Source organism: Protopterus annectens, chromosome 10.part0 (assembly GCF_019279795.1).
Source record: "Protopterus annectens isolate FY-2018-M chromosome 10.part0, PAN1.0, whole genome shotgun sequence".
Classification (NCBI taxonomy): domain Eukaryota; kingdom Metazoa; phylum Chordata; order Ceratodontiformes; family Protopteridae; genus Protopterus; species Protopterus annectens.
The window spans coordinates 407,679,173-407,698,821 of NC_056744.1; the positions used below are offsets into that span (position 1 = coordinate 407,679,173).

At 42.1% G+C, this 19,649-nt stretch overlaps 1 protein-coding gene across 1 annotated transcript in view; it reads right to left on the reverse strand.

Moving 5' to 3' along the window:
* Positions 1–19,649, reverse strand: part of TPR (translocated promoter region, nuclear basket protein) — a gene marked incomplete in the record, with an annotated part of 1,837,142 nt that overhangs the window by 1,755,170 nt on the left and 62,323 nt on the right. The window contains 1 exon segment of the mRNA XM_044085316.1: positions 11,650–11,746. Coding sequence (XP_043941251.1) covers positions 11,650–11,746 — 97 coding nt within the window.

The following is a 19,649-nucleotide window of genomic DNA, read 5'->3' on the forward strand; positions in this document are numbered from 1 at the left end:
ACAGAACAATAAAGGTAAGAAGGTGGAGCGGGAGAGAGCAGGATAATCTGTTAGAAGACTGAGGCAAAGACGCTTGGGGGAGTAGAATGAAAGTGGTGAAGGGGGAGGAGGAAGAAATGATGGTGGTAATACAAGGGGGAGGAGGAAGAAACAATGGTGGTAATACAAGAAGGAAGTATAATGGAGTGCATAGAAAGGAGACTCAGTTTTGCACTTGAAGGTCTTTGAGTTCTGCTATCTACAGAAGGGCTCTGAGGTGACTAGACATTTTTCACTGAAGTGTCTCATCAGAAGTTGGCTGCCCTAGGTTTAACAGAACGTGTGTATATTATGTCCTCAAAAAGGCAGTTCAGCAAACAGCATTTACATCGAAAATACCGGTCAGCGAACTCGCTCTTGTGGGGGGGGGGGGTACACCCCCCACTAATTATATATATACCCACTCAGAGATCGCACTACAGTGAGGAAAGGGTAAATTTTCCGATCTTCACTGTAGCACAATCTCACCATCAACAGCTCGCGGACTGGCATTTTTGACGTAAATGCCATTCGCTGAACTGCCTTTTCGGGAACATAATATAGACCCTAACAGAACAGGGAGTACAAAACAAGAAAGCAGAAATGCTGTGCAAAGGAGGAATGTTTTACTGTACAAGATACTATGGGGGGGGTCATGGAGAGGTTTGTTTTCATTGCCATACTTTATGTATAAATGCCCAATAAAAAGAAATGACAAAAAAATTGAATAAAACTGAGAAGTCAAAAATCTGTAACATACACAGAAAGATTTGCACAATGAAGAAATAGATGCAAAATAAAAATAGATTGTGTTGAAAAAAAAGATAGGAAATACTACCAAAAACCACCATAACAGCAGCAGGGAATGCATCAGTAAGCAGGATTAAAAAGGTGAGGAGGATAATAAACTATAATACATAGCAAATTAAATAGAGAGGAAAAACTCATAGGTGCGTACTAGGCTATCTGCCCTAAGGCATTTATAAGCCTAGCCAGAGTGTATGTGGCTTACACCACCCCTTAGGATGAGAATACTACGCCCTTTTAGGGTTTAGTTTACTATGCCTCTGTCTAGTAGTGACACAGAGATGACCCCTGGGGTAAACCTACGATCTCCCATCCACTCGTCGAGATTTCTCTTGAATAGAGTCAGTGAGGGGCTCTGCCTAACATGGACTGGGATTCTGTTCCAGAGTGTAGGGAGCCTCTGGGTTATAAATCTGTCCCTCCGGCACGTCCTATTTATTTCTGTGTTGAGGTTTAAGTCACTTGTTCTCGTGGCTCTGATGGATTTGGATTTTCTGAGGTGGAGCATGTCCATTAATTCAGGATTGGACATGGCCTTGTACGTCAGGCACAGATCACCTCTGAGTAGGCGGTATGCGACTGAATAGAGCTGGAGTTTTTTCAGTCGGGCAGCATATGACATATGTTTAAGACCCTTTATCCTCTTGGTGAGGAACTTTTGGGGTCTTTCCAACTGCTGCAGGTGTCGGGTGAGATACATCCCAAATGGGACATTGTACTCAATCATTGGCCTGATAAGAGAAGAGTACAGGGGCACAATGACCTCTCTTGACTTAGATGTGAAACCCTTCATGATAAGGTGGGCAATATAGAAGGTCTTCCTAACCACTTTGGCAATGTGAGTGTCAAATGAGAGGTTACTGTCAACCTGGGTCCCTAGGTCCCTGATTACCTCTTCCGTACTGCCTATGTGGTAATTTGTCGGTACCTTGTTTTTCCCAAAGGGTAGGACTATACATTTTTTGGCGTTCAGCTTAAGGCCATGGCTCTGGCACCAATTATCCATTTCTATGAGGCCTCTCTGAAGGATGTTTGTGTCCGCTGGAGTATCAATTACGGCGCCCAGTTTGCAGTCATCTGTGAACTTTGTCAGCCACAATCCTCCTATGTTTGCCTGTACTTCGGAAAAATAAATGCCTGAATAAGAAGCAAGAGAAACATTAGTGTATCTACAAATAATAAAACCTTCACTTAGGAAAGTGAAAACACAAGGAAGGTTAATGAAGAAGCACAAGTAAAAATAAATCCAGAAATTCTACAGAATGTAAACGTTTAAAGTTTTAATTTGCATTTCTGTACCAAGTCAGTCCTACTGGACAGAAAGGACCTTTTCAGCAGAGGGCCTGGAGGAGAACAGCTCCACAGAAAACTGAACAGTAAAACAAACAGAAAAATTTTAAAACCAAGCAACAAAACTTAACCGTAGTACCATATTACATTAGAAGAGCAACAATTTACATGCATATGAAATGAGGTAGCCGAAATATGACAAAAGTAAGGGTACTGAAAACAAGCGAGTTTCTATGTAATCTTAGTCCTCCCACGTATTAAGAAACAGGACCAAGATGAAAGGAGAGAGTCAAAGGAAGTAAAAGGAGAGATTAAGGAGTGAAGACTACACTGGAGAGAAGATGCAGAAGACAGACGCAAGAGTGGGAGAGAAAAATGGGGTCCAAAGAAATGTGCATTTAGTATGAAGTCTTTGCTGTAGTCAAAAGAACAGATTTAAAAAAAGTTACTTTTCTAGCCATGGTTCAATTATTTTACTTCTAAACATGAAGAGTGAAATAAAGCTGGAAGTAGGAGAAAAAGGAGTTAGAATGACAACAGTAAAACAGATGTCATTTACAAAAGTAACTAGGACTAAATATCCACATGAATTTATAAATATAGCACATCCTGGATTTGCACGAGTACTGTCAGCTGTATTAGTAAAGATATGAAATAACTTCAGTTTGCCTACACATTTCACATGTAAAAGGCATGAAATTCCAGATTTTCGAAAAAGACTACAGTAGAACACAAGCAATGTTGTTGGATTTTGTTGTGACAATAACAAATTTGTTTCCAGAGTGTAAAGTTTGTGTTTGCAGAATAGTGGTGGATATTATGTAGAGTAAGGCCATTATCAGGTCTACAGACAAGTTTGTGAATTACAATTGATTAAGTACGTTAGGTTGTAAGACAGTTCAGTCCAATTTAGCAATTTAAGCACCAAACACTAGACGAACTTGCATCTACGACGAGTTTTGCCACTTTGTTATAAAACACTGTTCTAGTTTGAGTAATCTGCACAGCTGAGTTGTATGGAAGTGAAGTAAAGTAGGCAGAGGCTAATTTTTTTCCTGGCATAGTCGGGGAGACAAGGTTTGGTGCTATACATTTAAGACCTCGGATTCCTATTGTTGCATAGGTTAGTCAAATTGCAGTTTGTCATTGACTGTTAGTCCTACTAGCTTTGTATACATCACCACTTTGGTTTTGGTGTTATTAGCCCACATAATGCCAGAGAGCATCTTTCGTTCTAAGAGTGCCTTAGAAGTAGTATCCTTAGATTTCAAAGGAGTTGTGAGTGCTCGCTCCAAGCTTCAATAGATACTCAATGAAATTGAAGTTTACCTAGGTTTTTGACAGAACAGATTAGTGTGAAGCCATCTGCATACTGGACTACACCCCCATTCTGATGCTGTGTGAAGGTAATTTGTGAAGATGTTAACAGAATCAAGGAGTAGACCCTCGGGGGGGGGGGGGGGGACAGTAAAGACTCTGATAAGAAGGATTAGACATACTGTGATTTTTCTATCTTCTTCTTTCAGCTTTTCCCGGTTAGGGGTCGCCACAGCAGATCACCTGTCCGCTCATGATTGGCAGTGGAGTTTTAGTGTCAAGTTGCCAGCCCGGCACCCAACCTTCCACAGAAGGCACACACACACGCACTCATGCCTAGGACCAATTTAGTGTGTCCAATCCACCTACAGCATGTCTTTGGGATGTGGGAGGAAACTGGAGCACCCGGAGGAAACCCACGTGACCACAGGGAGGACATGCAGACTCCACACAGAAGGCACCCCAGCCGAAGATCGAACCAGAGAACCTCTTGCTGTGAGGCGGCAACGCTAACCGCTGCACCACCGTGGCCGCCCTTGTGATTTTACTATATACGGACTATTAAAAAGATAACTATGAAACCATGACCTGTTGCAAAGGTCCTTACTTGGCAGAGAAGCCAAGGTTTAGAATGCTCATGCCTGAAATATTTGTATGCATGTACGTCTGTATGGATACAAAAGTAAGAGAATTTGAAACAGAAAATTATGTTACAAAGATCTTAAAATTATATCACACGCACATGAATAGCTACAGTTCTCAACCATACTGTAACTGTTGGTTTTGTAGTGCCATCTCTGATATTTCATACACCTTATTACTACAGAATGGAAAATGCTCGGCTGCTTGTATAAACAGAACCCATCTGGCTACATGTGTCACAATGCTATTTTTTTTTTGTACTGTTGGTAAAACCAACTATTAAATGGTAGCCGATGCAGAGGTTAAGGTTGCAAGTTGCTATTCCTGTGGTATAGGGTTCGATCACCTAAATACCCATTTGGCTACTCTGCCACCTTCAGCAAAGTCACTTAAACCACACACTGTTATCAGGCCTCCCCTGAAAAGGGGCAATCTCTCCAGTAGGTCTACATGGCTAAAAAAATAAAGACATCACCACCATCACTATTACCGTAAATAAAAAGGATCATATATGTTCCAGGACTGAACATGCTTTTAATTTTAGTTATTCAACATTTATACAATAGCACTGAAGCGAGTCCATTTTAAATACAAAACTAGCAGAGTAGGAAAGGAAATTATTTAGGGCAGATGATATACCTGGTTTAAATACAATTAACAGCATCAAACAGATTTTAAAATAGAAATAAAATAAGTTATAGACATTACATTTATGTACTGATGTTTTACAATGCTTGTGTCTTATATAAATTAAAGATCTTTACCTTGCCTGCGAGTCTCATTGTTTTATAAATTTCTATAATTTTAATGAATAATCGGATATAGAACAGCAGGACTACTTAATCCACAAATTTGTAAAGTCTCTGGTACTAGTAGCTCCTGCTCATTTCTGCTTATTGCTTGGGTTGTCATCTAGGCAGCCAAGAGGGTTGTGAGAACCTTTACTGGCATTCCAGCCTAACCCCTCCCTTGCACTGGTATACGAAACCACATCCCAGTTCTTTCAGTTCTTACACTGGCATGATACTGAAAGGAACTGGAATGAATGTCTATCGTTTAAAATTACCCTTAACTGTGCTATATAGTGCCAATCTCTCCTTTATTCTGAAGGCTACAAAAAGATTTGTTTCATAGGTGTGTACTAGGCTAATGGCCCTGGAGTCTTTATATGCCTAGACAATAGAAGTGCCCTGGCATCATGCCGTCCAATGTTGGTTCCCAGTGTCTCTATCAAGTAGAGCCCCTTAGAGTGATCCCCAGGGTGAACTATTTCTCATCCACTCAAGATATCTCTGGAAGAGGGCCAGTGAGGTGCAATACTTGACATGGATGGGAAGTCTACTTCAGAGCACAGTCAGTCTCTGGGTTATGAACCTGTCCCGCCAGGATGTTCTGTTGATTGTGGTAATGAGGGGGAGGTCTCTGGAGTGTGTGGTGCGGAGGGATTGGGATTTCATTAGATGCAGCATTTCTAACAGAGCTGGTCAGACATGGCTTTGTAAGCCAAGCAGAGATGGTCTCTTAGTAGACGATACGAGATGGAGAGAATAGCTGTTTTTTATTTTTTTTTTTCAGTGTCTGTGTAGGACACGTGGCCCAGCACAGTCTTTGTGAGGGACTTCTGTGGCCTTTCCAGCAGTTGCACGTGTCTAGTGAGGTGCATGCTAAATGGGGCATTATACTCTATGACTGGCCTAATGGAGGGAAGACTAGAGAGATGATGACCTCATGGCAATAAGTCTGCACTCAAGACCTGATGAAGGTGGTTTAGTATTTAATAGCAGCATAAACATCAACAAATCAGAATCAAATCAGACTAAATTATAAGGGCCATAGCTTCTGCACTCTCACTGTCCTTCTGTACTCAGGAGTTGTTCCTTTCCTCCTGAACGGCAGAAGTCAATACTAACTGTGCCAATTCTCTCAGGTTCTGAAATGCTGGATATCTGACCAGACGTCTGCACTCAAGCAAGTGTCTGTACGGAACTTCTGTGGACTGCACTGCAATGACTTTCTGCATATCGGTTCAAACAAACATACTGACCTCCTTGTCTGCTCTCTCCTAACACCAAAACACTAAATTTCGTTCAAGGTCTACATTACTCTAACCTTGGTTCCCAAACCTCATATAATCTAAACAAGATCTGTTTGTACTCAACATACTGCACTCCGTTAGCACATTTTATTATTCTTGACTGAATGTTACTTCATTTGTATCCTTCACCAAAATATTCTTTTCAGTTCGCATTCACTGAAACGGTATATAAAACGGATACACACTCGCTTTGATAGGACTGCATTTCTAGCCTTATATACAAATACAGTATTCTCTTTGCACAACTACATTTAAGTTAAATCCGATCTTACAACCAGAAGGACTAGTACTTATTTTTTGTATACTTCTGTACATTTTGCTGCTCATCCACATTATGAATTCTACAAAGCTCTAAGCAACACAAATGCAAAGTCAGCAACTTGATGCATCACATGTACACCCCCCAGATTACAAATACAACATCTTCCAAAGGACAGCTACAACCGAAAACTAGCTCCCCACCAGGATGGCTGCACCCACACTCCCCTGTCAGCTCAGTCAAGCTCCCAAGTGGCTAATCAACCTAGTTCAGCAAAGCCATAGGTCAGGGCTTTACCCCCGTATGCCACCAATGTTGCAAATGTGATCATATTTACAGAATGCAAATAGCAAAATAGGTCAATTCAAAAGCACATTTGTATACTGAAGGGTGTGTAAAAATAACACTGATTAAATACAAAAAAAAATTAATGTTTGAATTAAAACATAACTATTAGAAAGGGGCTACAGTAAGGCTGTTTAACAAACGGCTAAAATGAAATGAGATTAAAACTGAAAATTTATCTATAATGGTATTGGAGAAGTTTTGAAAGGGAAGACCCAAGAGGTTTGTAATTACGTTAGAGATTCTAGCAAAACATCAGAAAGGGAGGATAAAAAGGTTACTCAGAGTCTAAACTGGGAAACATACATTGCCTCCAACTTGCAGCCACAAAATGTCCTGGGCTTTATTAACAGATAGTTATTGCCTAGACAGTGTGCACTCCAACTAGAGGTTCAAAAATACTGGACCTAGTACTCACCACTATGGGAGAGCACTGCCCCCCCCCCCCCCATGTCCTCACTGTTGAAGTCAGATCACAAAACTGTCTCCTCCTCTATTACATTCTATTAAGCGGACAGTTTGTCAAAATTCAATGCCCCTCCAAAGCCAGAGTTCACAGCAACCTATGGGGAATTGTTCACAGAAACCCTGTACAACCAGTGCAAACAGTTGCATATTGGCTGCTGTACATACCAGAAACAAGTCTGAAACAAACAGCACTGGTAGAATCCTAACTTTAACAGAATAAATAAAAGGAAAAAAATCATATCCAAAATAAGAACTCTCACATAATGGCAACAGCTTGGTAACCGAAGCAAACAGAAAACTAAGAGGACTAATTAAATGCAACAAGGACAATTACAAGGTCAAAATAACCTCTAAAGCAGAAGACAACCACAATACCTTCTACAACTAAGTCCAAAATCTTAAAGAAAACGCAGCAGTGTGCTAAACTAGTGCTAAATGGTACCACCTTCACCAAGCAAAGTACCATATGGAGTCTGCCATTTAACAAAATTCAACTGCACCCTTCCACACACACTTTCTCTAGGGGATCCTTACTAGCACTACCACCCCCCCAAACTATTAGGAGGAAGCAGGTTAAAGTGGCACTTGCTAAGGGCAAAAATACTGCCTCAGTGGGCCTGGACAATACCCTGGGTTGCCTCCCGAATATCTTGAAACATGACTTATCAGGACCACGATTCCCTTTTCAACTACAGCATCAAAACGAGCTACATACCACATGAGTGGAGGACTGCAACACACTGAACCCATCCCAGTTTTGTTTTGTCAAAGGAAGGTCATGGCCTACTTAACCAGATAAGACTTTTTTTCTTTTTTGTTAAGAGGGTCACCAAGGCTATGGATGAGGGGACACAGTGCATACTACCTACAGAGACATGGCTAAAATGGTCAATACAATACCCAACATAGGTACTGACAAACATCAAATGAGGCATAAATCCCTACACAACTCAATGGACTGTCAGCTGGTTCACAGAAAGGATCCAAGAAGTCAAGACTGGAGAGACCACCTCTGACAAGAGACCCTCACCAATGGAGTAACTTCAGAGCTCACTGCTGGGCCAGCTCCTGTTTCGCATTTAATTCAGAGCTCAATGCTAATGTCAAGGGTCTCTGGCTCACTAAGTTTGCAGACCACTCTATGCCACAAAGTGCATTATAGTGCTGTTTAGTAAAAGTCCACATAGGTTACTCCATCAGTAACACACTCCTATTACTTTTTAGTTAGGGATCTGGGAACGTATAAAAAAAGTAATCTAGCCTTTGACCAACATGTAGCCAGGGAAGTAAGAAAATCATTCTATGCTGCCCAGCTTATGAGTATGGCATCCAGGTCCAAGCAAGTTGGAGTTCTTCTATCCATAGCCCTTATCAAGGCCCGGAAATATATACTGCCCCCTTAAGCATGTACCTGATCAGGCATATGCAACAGTTGGAACACCCAGAGAGGCTCCTTATTAACAGAGTCCGTAATGGACTGTCCTATACAGATTACCTTAAAGCCCTCTCTCTATGTACTCAGTCTCCTACAAGTTACTGAGAGGCGACCTATGCCTGGCATATAGACATCCTCAGATTCAGAACACACGAACCTTCACCACACAAAGGGTAAAGTAAACCAATAATCTCCAAACAAAAGTACACCACACTGATACAGAGCTGGAAACACTGCTTGAATACCACAGTGGTAGACTTAGCACTTTCACCTGTCACTCAGGCTTCATCAGTCTCACCATATTCAAACATCACTTCCTTTAAATAGGTTAAAACCTTTGACATCACACACATAATTGACTGCTGCTTCAGTTAAAAACACATACAGTAACACCCAAACACTTGACAGGTGAAAGCGCCTAGCCTACCATTGTGGTATTAAAGCAGTGTTTCCAGCTCGGTATCAGTGTGGTGTACTCTTCATTGTTTTGTTTGGAGATCCTCAGATTCAGCCTTGAGGGACTTATTACACATCAGCAGAATGAGCAGCATCAGAAACACTACATCCAAAGATTTAAACTTTGCTTGCGACATAAATAGAACATGTTGGCAAGACAGAAACATTTCAAATGGATCCCTACATTCAGGAATAGGCTCCCCATGTGAAGCAGAATCCATCCCTATCTTCAAACATAACCTTAACCATCGGATGGGACATTGAAAATTCAGCCCTGCGGTCCCCCAGGTCTCTGACAGAGGCAGACAAATATTCTCCAACAATAACCTCCCTACCAAACCTTTAGCAACCACTTAGTTAAGACACCCATGTCACATGGGGACATAATTAGGTTGGGTTGCACGGCTAGGCTTATAAAAGCCCTGATGGTCATTAGACTAGTACATACCTATGAACCTATAAATATACTACTTTTCTGGGGATTTTTATGCAGTAACACCAGATAAAAACCTGCAACCTGATTCTGTTTTGCAGAACACATTGCCTAGTTCCATTTTTTTTCCATTTAGGAGACCATTAAATCCAGTGGAGATTCTTGCTTATAAAATTAATCTCCACTCTTCTCCTTTCAGCTGCTCCGGTTAGGGCTCACCACAGTGGATCACTGGTCTGTAGAACGAGTGGCAGAAGAGTTTTAAGGTGTCGAGTTGCCAGCCAAGCACCCAACTTTCCTCAGAAGGCACACACAGTCACACCTAGGGCCAATTTAGAATGTCCAACTCACCTGCAGCACGTCTTGGAAATGTGCAAGGAAACCAGAGCACACTGAGGAAAACCACGGAAACACAGGGTGGACATGTAGACTCCACACAGAAGGCACCTCAGCAGAGAATCCAGCCAGAGAACCTCTTGCTGTGAGGCGACAATACTAACCTCTGCACCACTGTGCTGCCCATAAATTACCTTCCAGTACAACAAGAAAAAACATCAGCTAGAATGGGGAAGTTTCCCTGCAGTAGGTGTTAAGTATTCATAAATTAATAAGGGTGTGTGAGGTTGACGTGAATGGCTAGGGATTTAAAATAAGGGGATTATCCTGTCAGAGTTCTATGATGCCTTATGAAGCGAAGTTAGTAAGTGGTATACAAGACAACCTAAAAGAAAAGTTAAACTTCGAATTCATGAGCATATTGCATATGTTAAATTATCCTCCTAACAGTGCAGAGATTTTATATGTTAAAAAGCAACATAATGGCAAATAAGAGTCAAAAATATTTAGTGTTGGGTACAACAGCACATCCTCCTAGGGATTGGGGCTAAATGTGATATTGCTGGGAATCTAGATTTTTTTTTCCATAGAGATTTAAATACAGAAGTGAACTAGACACGTCTATTAGGAAGAAACTATAATAGGATGAAAACTAATGAAATAAAAATGGGCTCCCTTCATTAGATCAGCTGTTTAGAAAGTCAGTCTTCACATAGTCAAGACCACATGATAGAAACATGTTAACTTTTCAGAAAGTCTATCGAGACTGCTGTATAGTGGGGAATTGTGACTTTGTCCTTTCCCTACTGCAGTAGTATCTCAGACTTAGCACGCATAATTTGCAGGGGGCATGGCTTTTGCTATTCTGTTAACAATATTTCAATAGGAACAGAAGAAAAATATATGTTAGATAGCTACATGAAATGTTATGACAGACTATGTTGGTTAACCTAAAGGACATGCATCTGAAATGTACTTTTAGTTGCTTAATTCAGTAGCTGAATAGGATACAAAAAAGTGCGTAGCTGTAATTGGGTTTCATTATTGTAATTCCCAGTAAAGGCGTGTGCCAAAATGCATGGGGAGAAAACATTTTTCCAAGTCTAAGTTAAATCTTCTCGCAGAGTAAAACTAAAGTACTTGTGTGCAGTGATGCATCAATCTCCCCCAAAATTTGTCTGCCTTGTGAATTTTAGCATTCTGCTCAAAGATGGCCGACATCAGTTTCATCAAGTAACTTTCCTACAGGACAGAAATGCAGGAGAGCGCTGAAGTTAGGAACAGTATACATGTACATAGTTCACGGCAAACTGTAAAACTCTGTTTAGCTGCAGCCATTAATATTCTACAGGTTTCTACAGATGGGGAACTACAATCATATTTGGCAGGAATCATCCAAAAAAAGATGGAACATCCTTTATTACAACCCACTAGGGATATCAACTGTACACAGCAATTAACTTGTCATTCATATGCAAAGATCTCACTAACTGCCTGAAAATCAACAAAAACAGTCACCGTAGAGCAGTGTATACTAACCAATAAGCAGGTTAGTCAAACTGCAAACCATAAGAAAGACAACCAATCCACAGCATTTCAAGACACCAAAATTAGTCAAAGGACCAACGTTAATCACGATGTAGAAATATTACAAAATCTGGTTCCCAATTTATATTCTTGTTTTAAGGTTTTACATATATATGGACAGTCTACACACAGAAAAGGAAAATAATGGTTTCAAATCATACCACTCAAGTATTCAAGTTCTTGAGACTTCTTTTCCAATGTTCTAATCAAATCACGTTTCTCAGACTCCAATTCATCCTTTATTCTGTTAAGTCGATTCTTTAAAAGATAAAGGGTCAGAAAGTATTAGCCTAACAGCTTTGTGACTCAGAACACCAACGTACATACGCCAACAACCTGAGAAAATGGGACATGTTACTACAGTTGTGATGTTATTTAACTTAGTAAAGACACCCCCAAATTCATTCAGATCTTCCACATTCATCAGCATTACATAACCTTATTTAAATGGGAACATTTAAGCAACAGATGTCTAAAGTTGTAAGCAGGCATTTTCCCTCTACAAAATTGGACTACATTTTTATACCAGTAATGAAATACATTTAACATTTGGAAACGCATCAGAATGAAGTGACAGAAAGTACACTTGTTTACCTACCATAAATGTAGATATTTCATCATGTTTCACTGTTGCAGTCATTACTCTTGGGTTATCCTGCTGGCAGGCTACCCGCAGTCAGCCAGATTCCAAAGTCTAGGTCTGGCGTCGGTTGCTGTTGCCTCTTCCCCAACGTCAGTGCGCCAGGGGTATAAAAGAAGCAGCCGACGCCATTTTCCTCAGTTTTTCTTGCCCCAGATGTCAGGTGCCCCTAAACTAGTAGGCTGAAAGAAAATGCCAATAAAAATGCATGCACAAAAACATTTCCTTCATCTACAAGCAAATACACCAAATAGGTTGTATAGGACAGAGAAGTGCAGATAAGTCCCAGCAAAGAAAAGGGGGATGGTGGGTGGGTAACCTGGACTGCAACAGTGAATACACTCTAACATCTACATTTATGGTAGGTACACAACTGTACAATGTTCATAGTGTTTCACTGTTGCAGTCATTACTCTTGGGTTGAATCCCAAAGCTGAGGTAGGGTGGCTGGTCTAAATAGGATTTGGAGAGGCTATGAGGCCCTGCAGAACTGCAGTGGCAAAGCCTGCTCTGGACTTGGAATAAAGAGGCAAGTGGTAGTGCTTTGTGAAGGTGCGCACTGAACTCCAAGTTGCAGCCTCCAAAATATCTTTGGTTGGTACCCCTCTGAGGGTGGCTGTTGCTCTGGTGGAATGAGGCCTAATGTCCTTAGAAACAGATGCAATGGCCTATCCACTTAGAAAGTCTGTTTTGAGATAGCCTTTCCTTGTGAACCTGCAGCATATGACACTAAAAGTTGCTCAGTATTTCTGAAAGCTTTAGTTCTGTCCAAGTAGAATCTTAGCTGCCTGTGCATGTCCAAAGAATGCAGAATTTTTTTTTCACCCTTATTTTGTGGATTAGGATAAAAGGTTGGCAAGTGGATGGTTTGGTTGAGGGCCACACTGGACACCACCTTAAGCATAAATGTAGGGTTCGTCTGCAGAGAAACCCTGTCTGGATGGAAACTGATGAAAGGTTCCACAGCCATGAGTGCTTGTATCTCTGAGTCTCATCGTGCAAAGGTTATTGCTAGGAGCAGAGCAGTTTTCCAGGATAAGAATTTTATATCTGCTGTTGATGCTAGCTCGAAAGGAGGTAGTGTTAGTTTTTCCAAAACATAATTGAGGTCCCAGACCGGAATTGGTGCTCTCCTTGGAGGCCTAATGCTTTTGGCCCCTCTGAAGTACTGCCTTATTAAAGGATGAGAAAAAAAGATAGGTGGTTCCGTATTGTAATGGGCTGAAATGGCAGAGGCACGAATCTTAATAGATGAGAAAGAAAGGCCTTTGTTTAGCATCTCAGTTAGGTATTGTAAAATCCGAGGGATATTTGGTACACTTGTGTCTATGCCTTGTTCCTGGTTCCAGCAGAGAATCTCTCCCATTTTTCTGCATAAGATTTTCTGATACTGGGCCTTCTGGTCACCAAGATAAATGTCCATAACAGCTTTTGTAAGTGGCGTGCTCTGAATAGCTACATTATTCGCCATGCTGCCGGATTTAAGGTCTTGAGTTGGCTGTTCAGGATCTGACGGTTTTGTTGGGTCAGCAATTGAGAAATTTGAGGCAATATCCATGCTGGACCTGGAGACAAGCTCTTCAGGATTGGGTACCAGTGCTGGCGTGGCCAGTCTAGTGCAATCAGGATCATGTTTGGCCTCTCTTGTCAGACCTTTTTAGGAGTACCCTGGGAAGGAGAGACAGTGGGGAAAAGGCATAGCTGAAGGATAGGGCGTCCACTTTCCATGCTTGTTCGTGATAAATCCTTGTGCAAAATCTTTGTAATTGGCAGTTGTGAGGGGAGGCAAATAGATCTTTGTCTGGGCATCCCCATCTCCTTATTATCATGCTGAAGACTTGTGGATCCAGTTTCCATTCGTGGGGATCCATGAGGTTTCTGCTTCGTTCGTCTGCCAGTGTGTTTGTTTTTCCTGGCAGGAATTGTGCTTGCAAGTGTACTTGAGATGCCAGTGCTGTGTCCCATAGGGTCACTCCTTGTCTGCAGAAAGGGTAGGAATGTGTACCGTCCTGCTCGTTTATGTACCACATAGCCGTAGTGTTGTCTGTCTTTATCAGTAATTGTCCCGGATGAAGCAGGTCCTTGAAAGCTGTCAGGGCATTTTGTACAGCTAGCATCTCTTTTTGATTGATGTGAAGATGCATCTGGTTTGCAGGCCATGTGCCCTGAATACATTTTCCTGCCATATGGGCTCCCTAGGCATAGTCTGATGCGTCTGTTGTCAGTGTGTGTCTGGCTGTGGGTAAAGTGAATGGCAGACCCTTGTTGTGGTGGCAGGCTTCTGTCCACCATCGAAACTCCTGTTGCAGGCAGGGGATGAGTGCAATTACTGTCTCCAGGCTGTGGCAATGCAGAGTCCAAGCACTTTTTAGATACCATTGCAGTTTCCTCATATGCAGTCTGGCATATGGAATTAGTAGAATGCAGGATGCCATGAAACCCAAGGCCTGCATGATTTTCCTTGCAGATAAGTGGGTTTTTGTTGCCAAACTCAAAGTAAGTAGTCAGTTGCTTTTGTTTGTCTGGCGCGAGATAAGCCATCTGGGCAGTTGTATTTAGGCTTGCACCCAGGAATATTATCTCTTGAGAGGGCACTAGTTTTGATTTTTTGTTTACTGTGTACCCTAGGCCAATTAGTAATCTTTTTACAAACGCCAGATGTTTTAGAAGAATGTCTTTGTTCTCTGCTTGAATTAGGCAGTCGTCCAAGTAAGGATATATCTGAATTCCTTTTTGTCTGCAAAAAGCAATTACTGGTGCCAAGCATTTTGTGAAGACCCTGGGCGCAGTAGATAAGCCAAAGGGCAATGCAGAGAATTGGCAATGCATTGAGCCAGCTATGAATCTGAGGTATCTTCTGCAAGATTGTCTGATTGGGACATGCAGGTATGCCTCTTTTAGGTCCAAAGTTACAAGCAAAGCCTTCTTGCCCAGCATGGGCAGTAGCTGCTGCAGAGTCAGCATCTTGAATTTTGGAACTTCCAGAAATGTATTTAGTATAGACCGGTCCAGTATTGGTCTCCAGGTTTTGTCCTTTCTAGGTACTAGGAAAAGTCTGGAGTAAAATCCTTGCCCCTGCTCTTGTTGCGGTACTTGCTGAATGGCCCTCATGTCCATGAGGACCGTAATTTGTTTTTGTGCCTCTGCCCATTGATTGTGTGGCAGGTCTGGCATACCTTTTGACCTTGGCAGAGTGTGGAAATGGAACCTGTAGCCTTGGGACACTATGTTCAGGACCCATTTGTCTTGGGTAATCCTTTGCCAATTTGTGGAGAAAAGTGCTTGTTTTCTCCCCAAGGGGGCTGCCAAAAGAAAAGTGCTTGGATGTGGTAGAGGAAAGTCATTGGGACTGTTTCCTGTAAGGTTGTAATTTGTCTTTGCTGCTTTTGGAGGTAGGAGCAAATCTCTCCCATTGTTTAGGCCTGTATGAGCCTTGGGGCTGACCTCTGCCTCTGGGACGCCTGTATCTGCCTCGTTGTGGTCTGACACTGGAAAGGACCAATTTTTAGAAGGCCAGTTTCTGCTAAATCTGGGTGGCTGTACCTGTAAGAAATCCTTGACTGTCTGCATGGATTTTGCTTTATCCTCCATTTTTTTCAATACCTCTTCTGCTTTAGAATCAAACAAAGTATCATGCTGTAATGGCGCATCTAATAATTTTGATTTAACATGATCAGGCAGATTTTGTTCCTTTAACCAAGCATGCCTTCTAATAACAGAACGTGTAACAGCAGCCCTGCAGGAGGCCTCCAGTGAATCATAACCACATTGCAAAGTATGCTTTCCCACTTGTTCAGCTGCATGCAACATATCCTGCAATTCCTTGTTTTCTGAACATTCAGTATTTTGTCAACATTTTCTGTTTAAGCAGTGACATTAAATATTGCTGATATTTAAGCATATGAAACTGACAATGTAAGACCCTTACAGCCAGGGTAGCAGAAGTGTAGATTTTCCCCATCTGTCTAGAACCCTGGAATCCCTATCAGAGGGGACAGGGTTTTTTTTTTTTAAAGTGGAAGCTTTCACAAGGTCCCAAGGGGGTTAAAATAGTTTCTGGGTCAGCAGCAGGGCTTTTTATACAGGAATTTATGAAAATCCGGAACCCTGTAGTATCTGTCTGGCTTAGCAGGTGCAGGGGGTAGAGAGTCTGGGGACAGGGCGGACTCTGAGAATACATAGTCCACAATGTCTAGTACAGGTGGAATAGCAAGGGGTCTGTGCTGAGGAAGTGGCAGAAAGTCTCTGGGACTTTTCTTAGATTCAGAATAATCTTGCGCCCCCCCCCCCCCAGTGGAAATGTTCCCTCATGGTATGCAGGGTTTCCCCAAAAGACTCAAATCAGAAGAATCATACTCTGTCTCTTGCCTAGGCCTCTTATCAGGAGGGGGATAGGAACCCCTGATCAAAGTAATTAGGTCTTCGGTCATTTCGAGCATCTGTTTTTTAGGCATGGTAGTCTGAGTAGGAGAATGCTGGGGCGGCCACGGTGGTGCAGTGGTTAGCATTGCTGCCTCACAGCAAGAGGTTCTCCGGTTCGATCCTCGGCTGGGGTGCCTTCTGTGCGGAGTCTGCATGTCCTCCCTGTGGCCGCGTGGGTTTCCTCCGGGTGCTCCGGTTTCCTCCCACATCCCAAAGACATGCTGCAGGTGGATTGGACACTCTAAATTGGCCCTAGGTGTGCATGTGAGTGTGCCTTCTGTGGAAGGTTGGGCGCCGGGCTGGCAACTCGACACCATAAAACTCCACTGCCATTCAATGTGCGGACAAGGTGATCCGCTGTGGCGACCCCTAACTGGGAAAAAGCCGAAAGAAGAAGAAGAAGTCTGAGTAGGAGAATGCTGTACTTGTTTCTATGTCTTTATTGCTGCTTTGTTCTTTGAAGCAGAGGATGGCTTTATATATAGTTGGGGAGGTCTGAAGACACCCCTAGAAGCCGATGCCTGCTCAGTGGCTCTGGACCCATCTGAGGGAATGATTTCCGAGTGTCCAATACCTTGAGTATCCAGAGGCCCAGTCGGCTCCATGTGGGAGTCGGAAGCGACCTGTGGCTCTGAGGTAGCAGGCGCCAGGGGCTGCGAAAGCGCCTCACCGAGAACAGGCGAACCGGCGACTGGCCTAGAAGAGGCTTCGTCGTCTGTTTTGGACCTCGGATGCCTATCCTTTTCCTTATCCTTGTTTTTTTTGTAAACTGCGGATGTCGGCTGTCCGACGGCATTATATAGTTAAATCTTCGGCCAAGGTAACGAAAAGCAAAATCAAACAGACGCTTGATAGTGCGTTGGTTAAATCTAGCACAAAACCGCCAGCTAGTAACGTTGTGATCAGGGCCTAGGCAAGGAATACAGTAAGAGTTAAAATCCTTATGAGGTATTTGCTTCCCACAAGAAATACAATTGTTAACTTTTTCTGACATCGGTCTGGAGCAAGAAAAAATGTTTCCCCAATGGGGTACTTAGCTTTAATGAAGACTTCGGATCTGAAATTCTAATTTGAAAATCTCAGGAGTCGGCCGACCGGCACTTATGAACTGCTTTTGCTTCGGCACCGCATGGCAACAAAGACTGAGGAAAATGAAGTCGGCTGCTTCTTTTATACCCCTGGCACACTGACGTCAGTGAAGAGGCGACAGCAACAGACGCCGGACCTAGACGTTGGAATCTGGCCGACTGCAGGTAGCCTGCCAGCAGGATAACCCAAGAGTAATGACTGCAACAGTGAAACACGATGAACATCACTGCTGCACGTATGCAAACACCATGCCACTAAATCTACTGGTGCACTCAGCAAGCTGATACTTCGTCGTCTACTAGCATGGGGTACCCAGTCACATAGTAGTCTTTAAGCAGTCTTTCCTATGCAATTTTCCTTCCAGTAACAAAGTAGCACAGGACTGCACATATCCTTAACCAACCTCCAGGTTCTTAAGTAAAGGGGAAGTGGCTAGACCTAGAGGCAGATATATACGAATATGCCAAGATGAAAGTACTTGACTAATGTTGAGGCAAACATTGAGTGTCCTTAAAATCTTCACCCTACACTAATAAAGGCAACGGACTACAGTGTACATGTGCAGTTTTATTCTGTATGTAAATTTAAATGCACAGATATAAATTACAAATGCTCACACTGATCATGGCTTACAGATGCTGTTTACATTTAAGGAAACAAGCATGTTCCTCACAAGGATAAGGCTTGAGAAACTACATTTCTACAAGTAGGCTACATAGAAACAAGTGTTATACAACTGTACCCTAGGACTACGAAAGTGAGACTTTCAGTGTAGGTGATCTAAGCTTGTAAGAGCACTTTTTTTTTTAAATCTACCCCCGATTTTGAAGTTTTGCTCCCCCTCCATTATTTTTGGTTTGCCTACATGGGTTTCTTATGCCAAGCTGACTGCCCTCATCTCAAGCTGCTTGCTTCTGGAATGTGTACTGGACACATTTCTGTAGTCCACTTGGTCTACAGTGCACATTTTCATCAAAAAATTTTCAAAGGACCATAGCTTCAGATGTTGGGATACTTTTAGAAATAAAAATACTCTAGGACTCTGAGGTCTGTTGCTTGGACAATCTTCCATTTTCTTCAAGTTTGGTGATTACCAACGGAGATCTGACACAGCTTAAACAAAGACATGGCTAAGTTGAGCTTTTAAAAAATCTTTCCCTGCTGAGTGAAGAAATATCCTCTCTCATATCACACCATAGCTAATTAGCCCAACTGCTGTTCCTTGCAAGTCATGCAAGTGTGTATTCTTTTATTAGCGGTTATATAAAAAAAGTGGTCAAATATGCAGGATTTCTTGCTTTGAAGGAAACTTCTCACTGTAAGTGATGAGTCAAATTGGTAGATCTTGAGTGATCTGCATTTAAGTGGCCAGCAAATTATATCAAGCTGTATGGAAAGGCCAACATTCTTGAATGTGGAATTTTTTTTTTTTTTGGTAATAGTGTATGAACCTGATCTGTGTGAATTTACCCAGGTTCATGAAAGACCGCCCTCTCCTAGATCAGTTGCTGGGTGACCTCATTTGCTTCATAGCAAAGAAAATAAATTACAGATTGTAACGCCCTACTAGCTGCAGTACAAGGTCTATGCACGAGAGAAGACATCTGCTGTGAATACCTCTAACTCTAAAGTCTAATAATCCCTCAATGCCTGGAAAAAAAAATGTTTGGCCCAAAGTGCCATCTGTATCACATTAGGCAAATAAAACAGCTGAAATGCAGTAAGTGTGCACATCCCACAATAGTCTAGGACAGTAAGCTCAGTTTGAAAATAATCCAGTAACGAGCATGGCTTAGCATTCATCTTTCAAGAACATTTTTAAAAATGTCTTGCCATTTCTCTCCCCAAAAAACACCTTAACCACGTACAGAAAAAACTGGACCAAACTGTGGGATGCTACAGTCTAACACCTGTAAAGTACTGGAGAGAATATCAAGTCTACCAACAATATCTGCAGTTAAGCACAAAGCAGAAACTACCAGCACAAAAGTCCAACCAAATTTCAGTTTG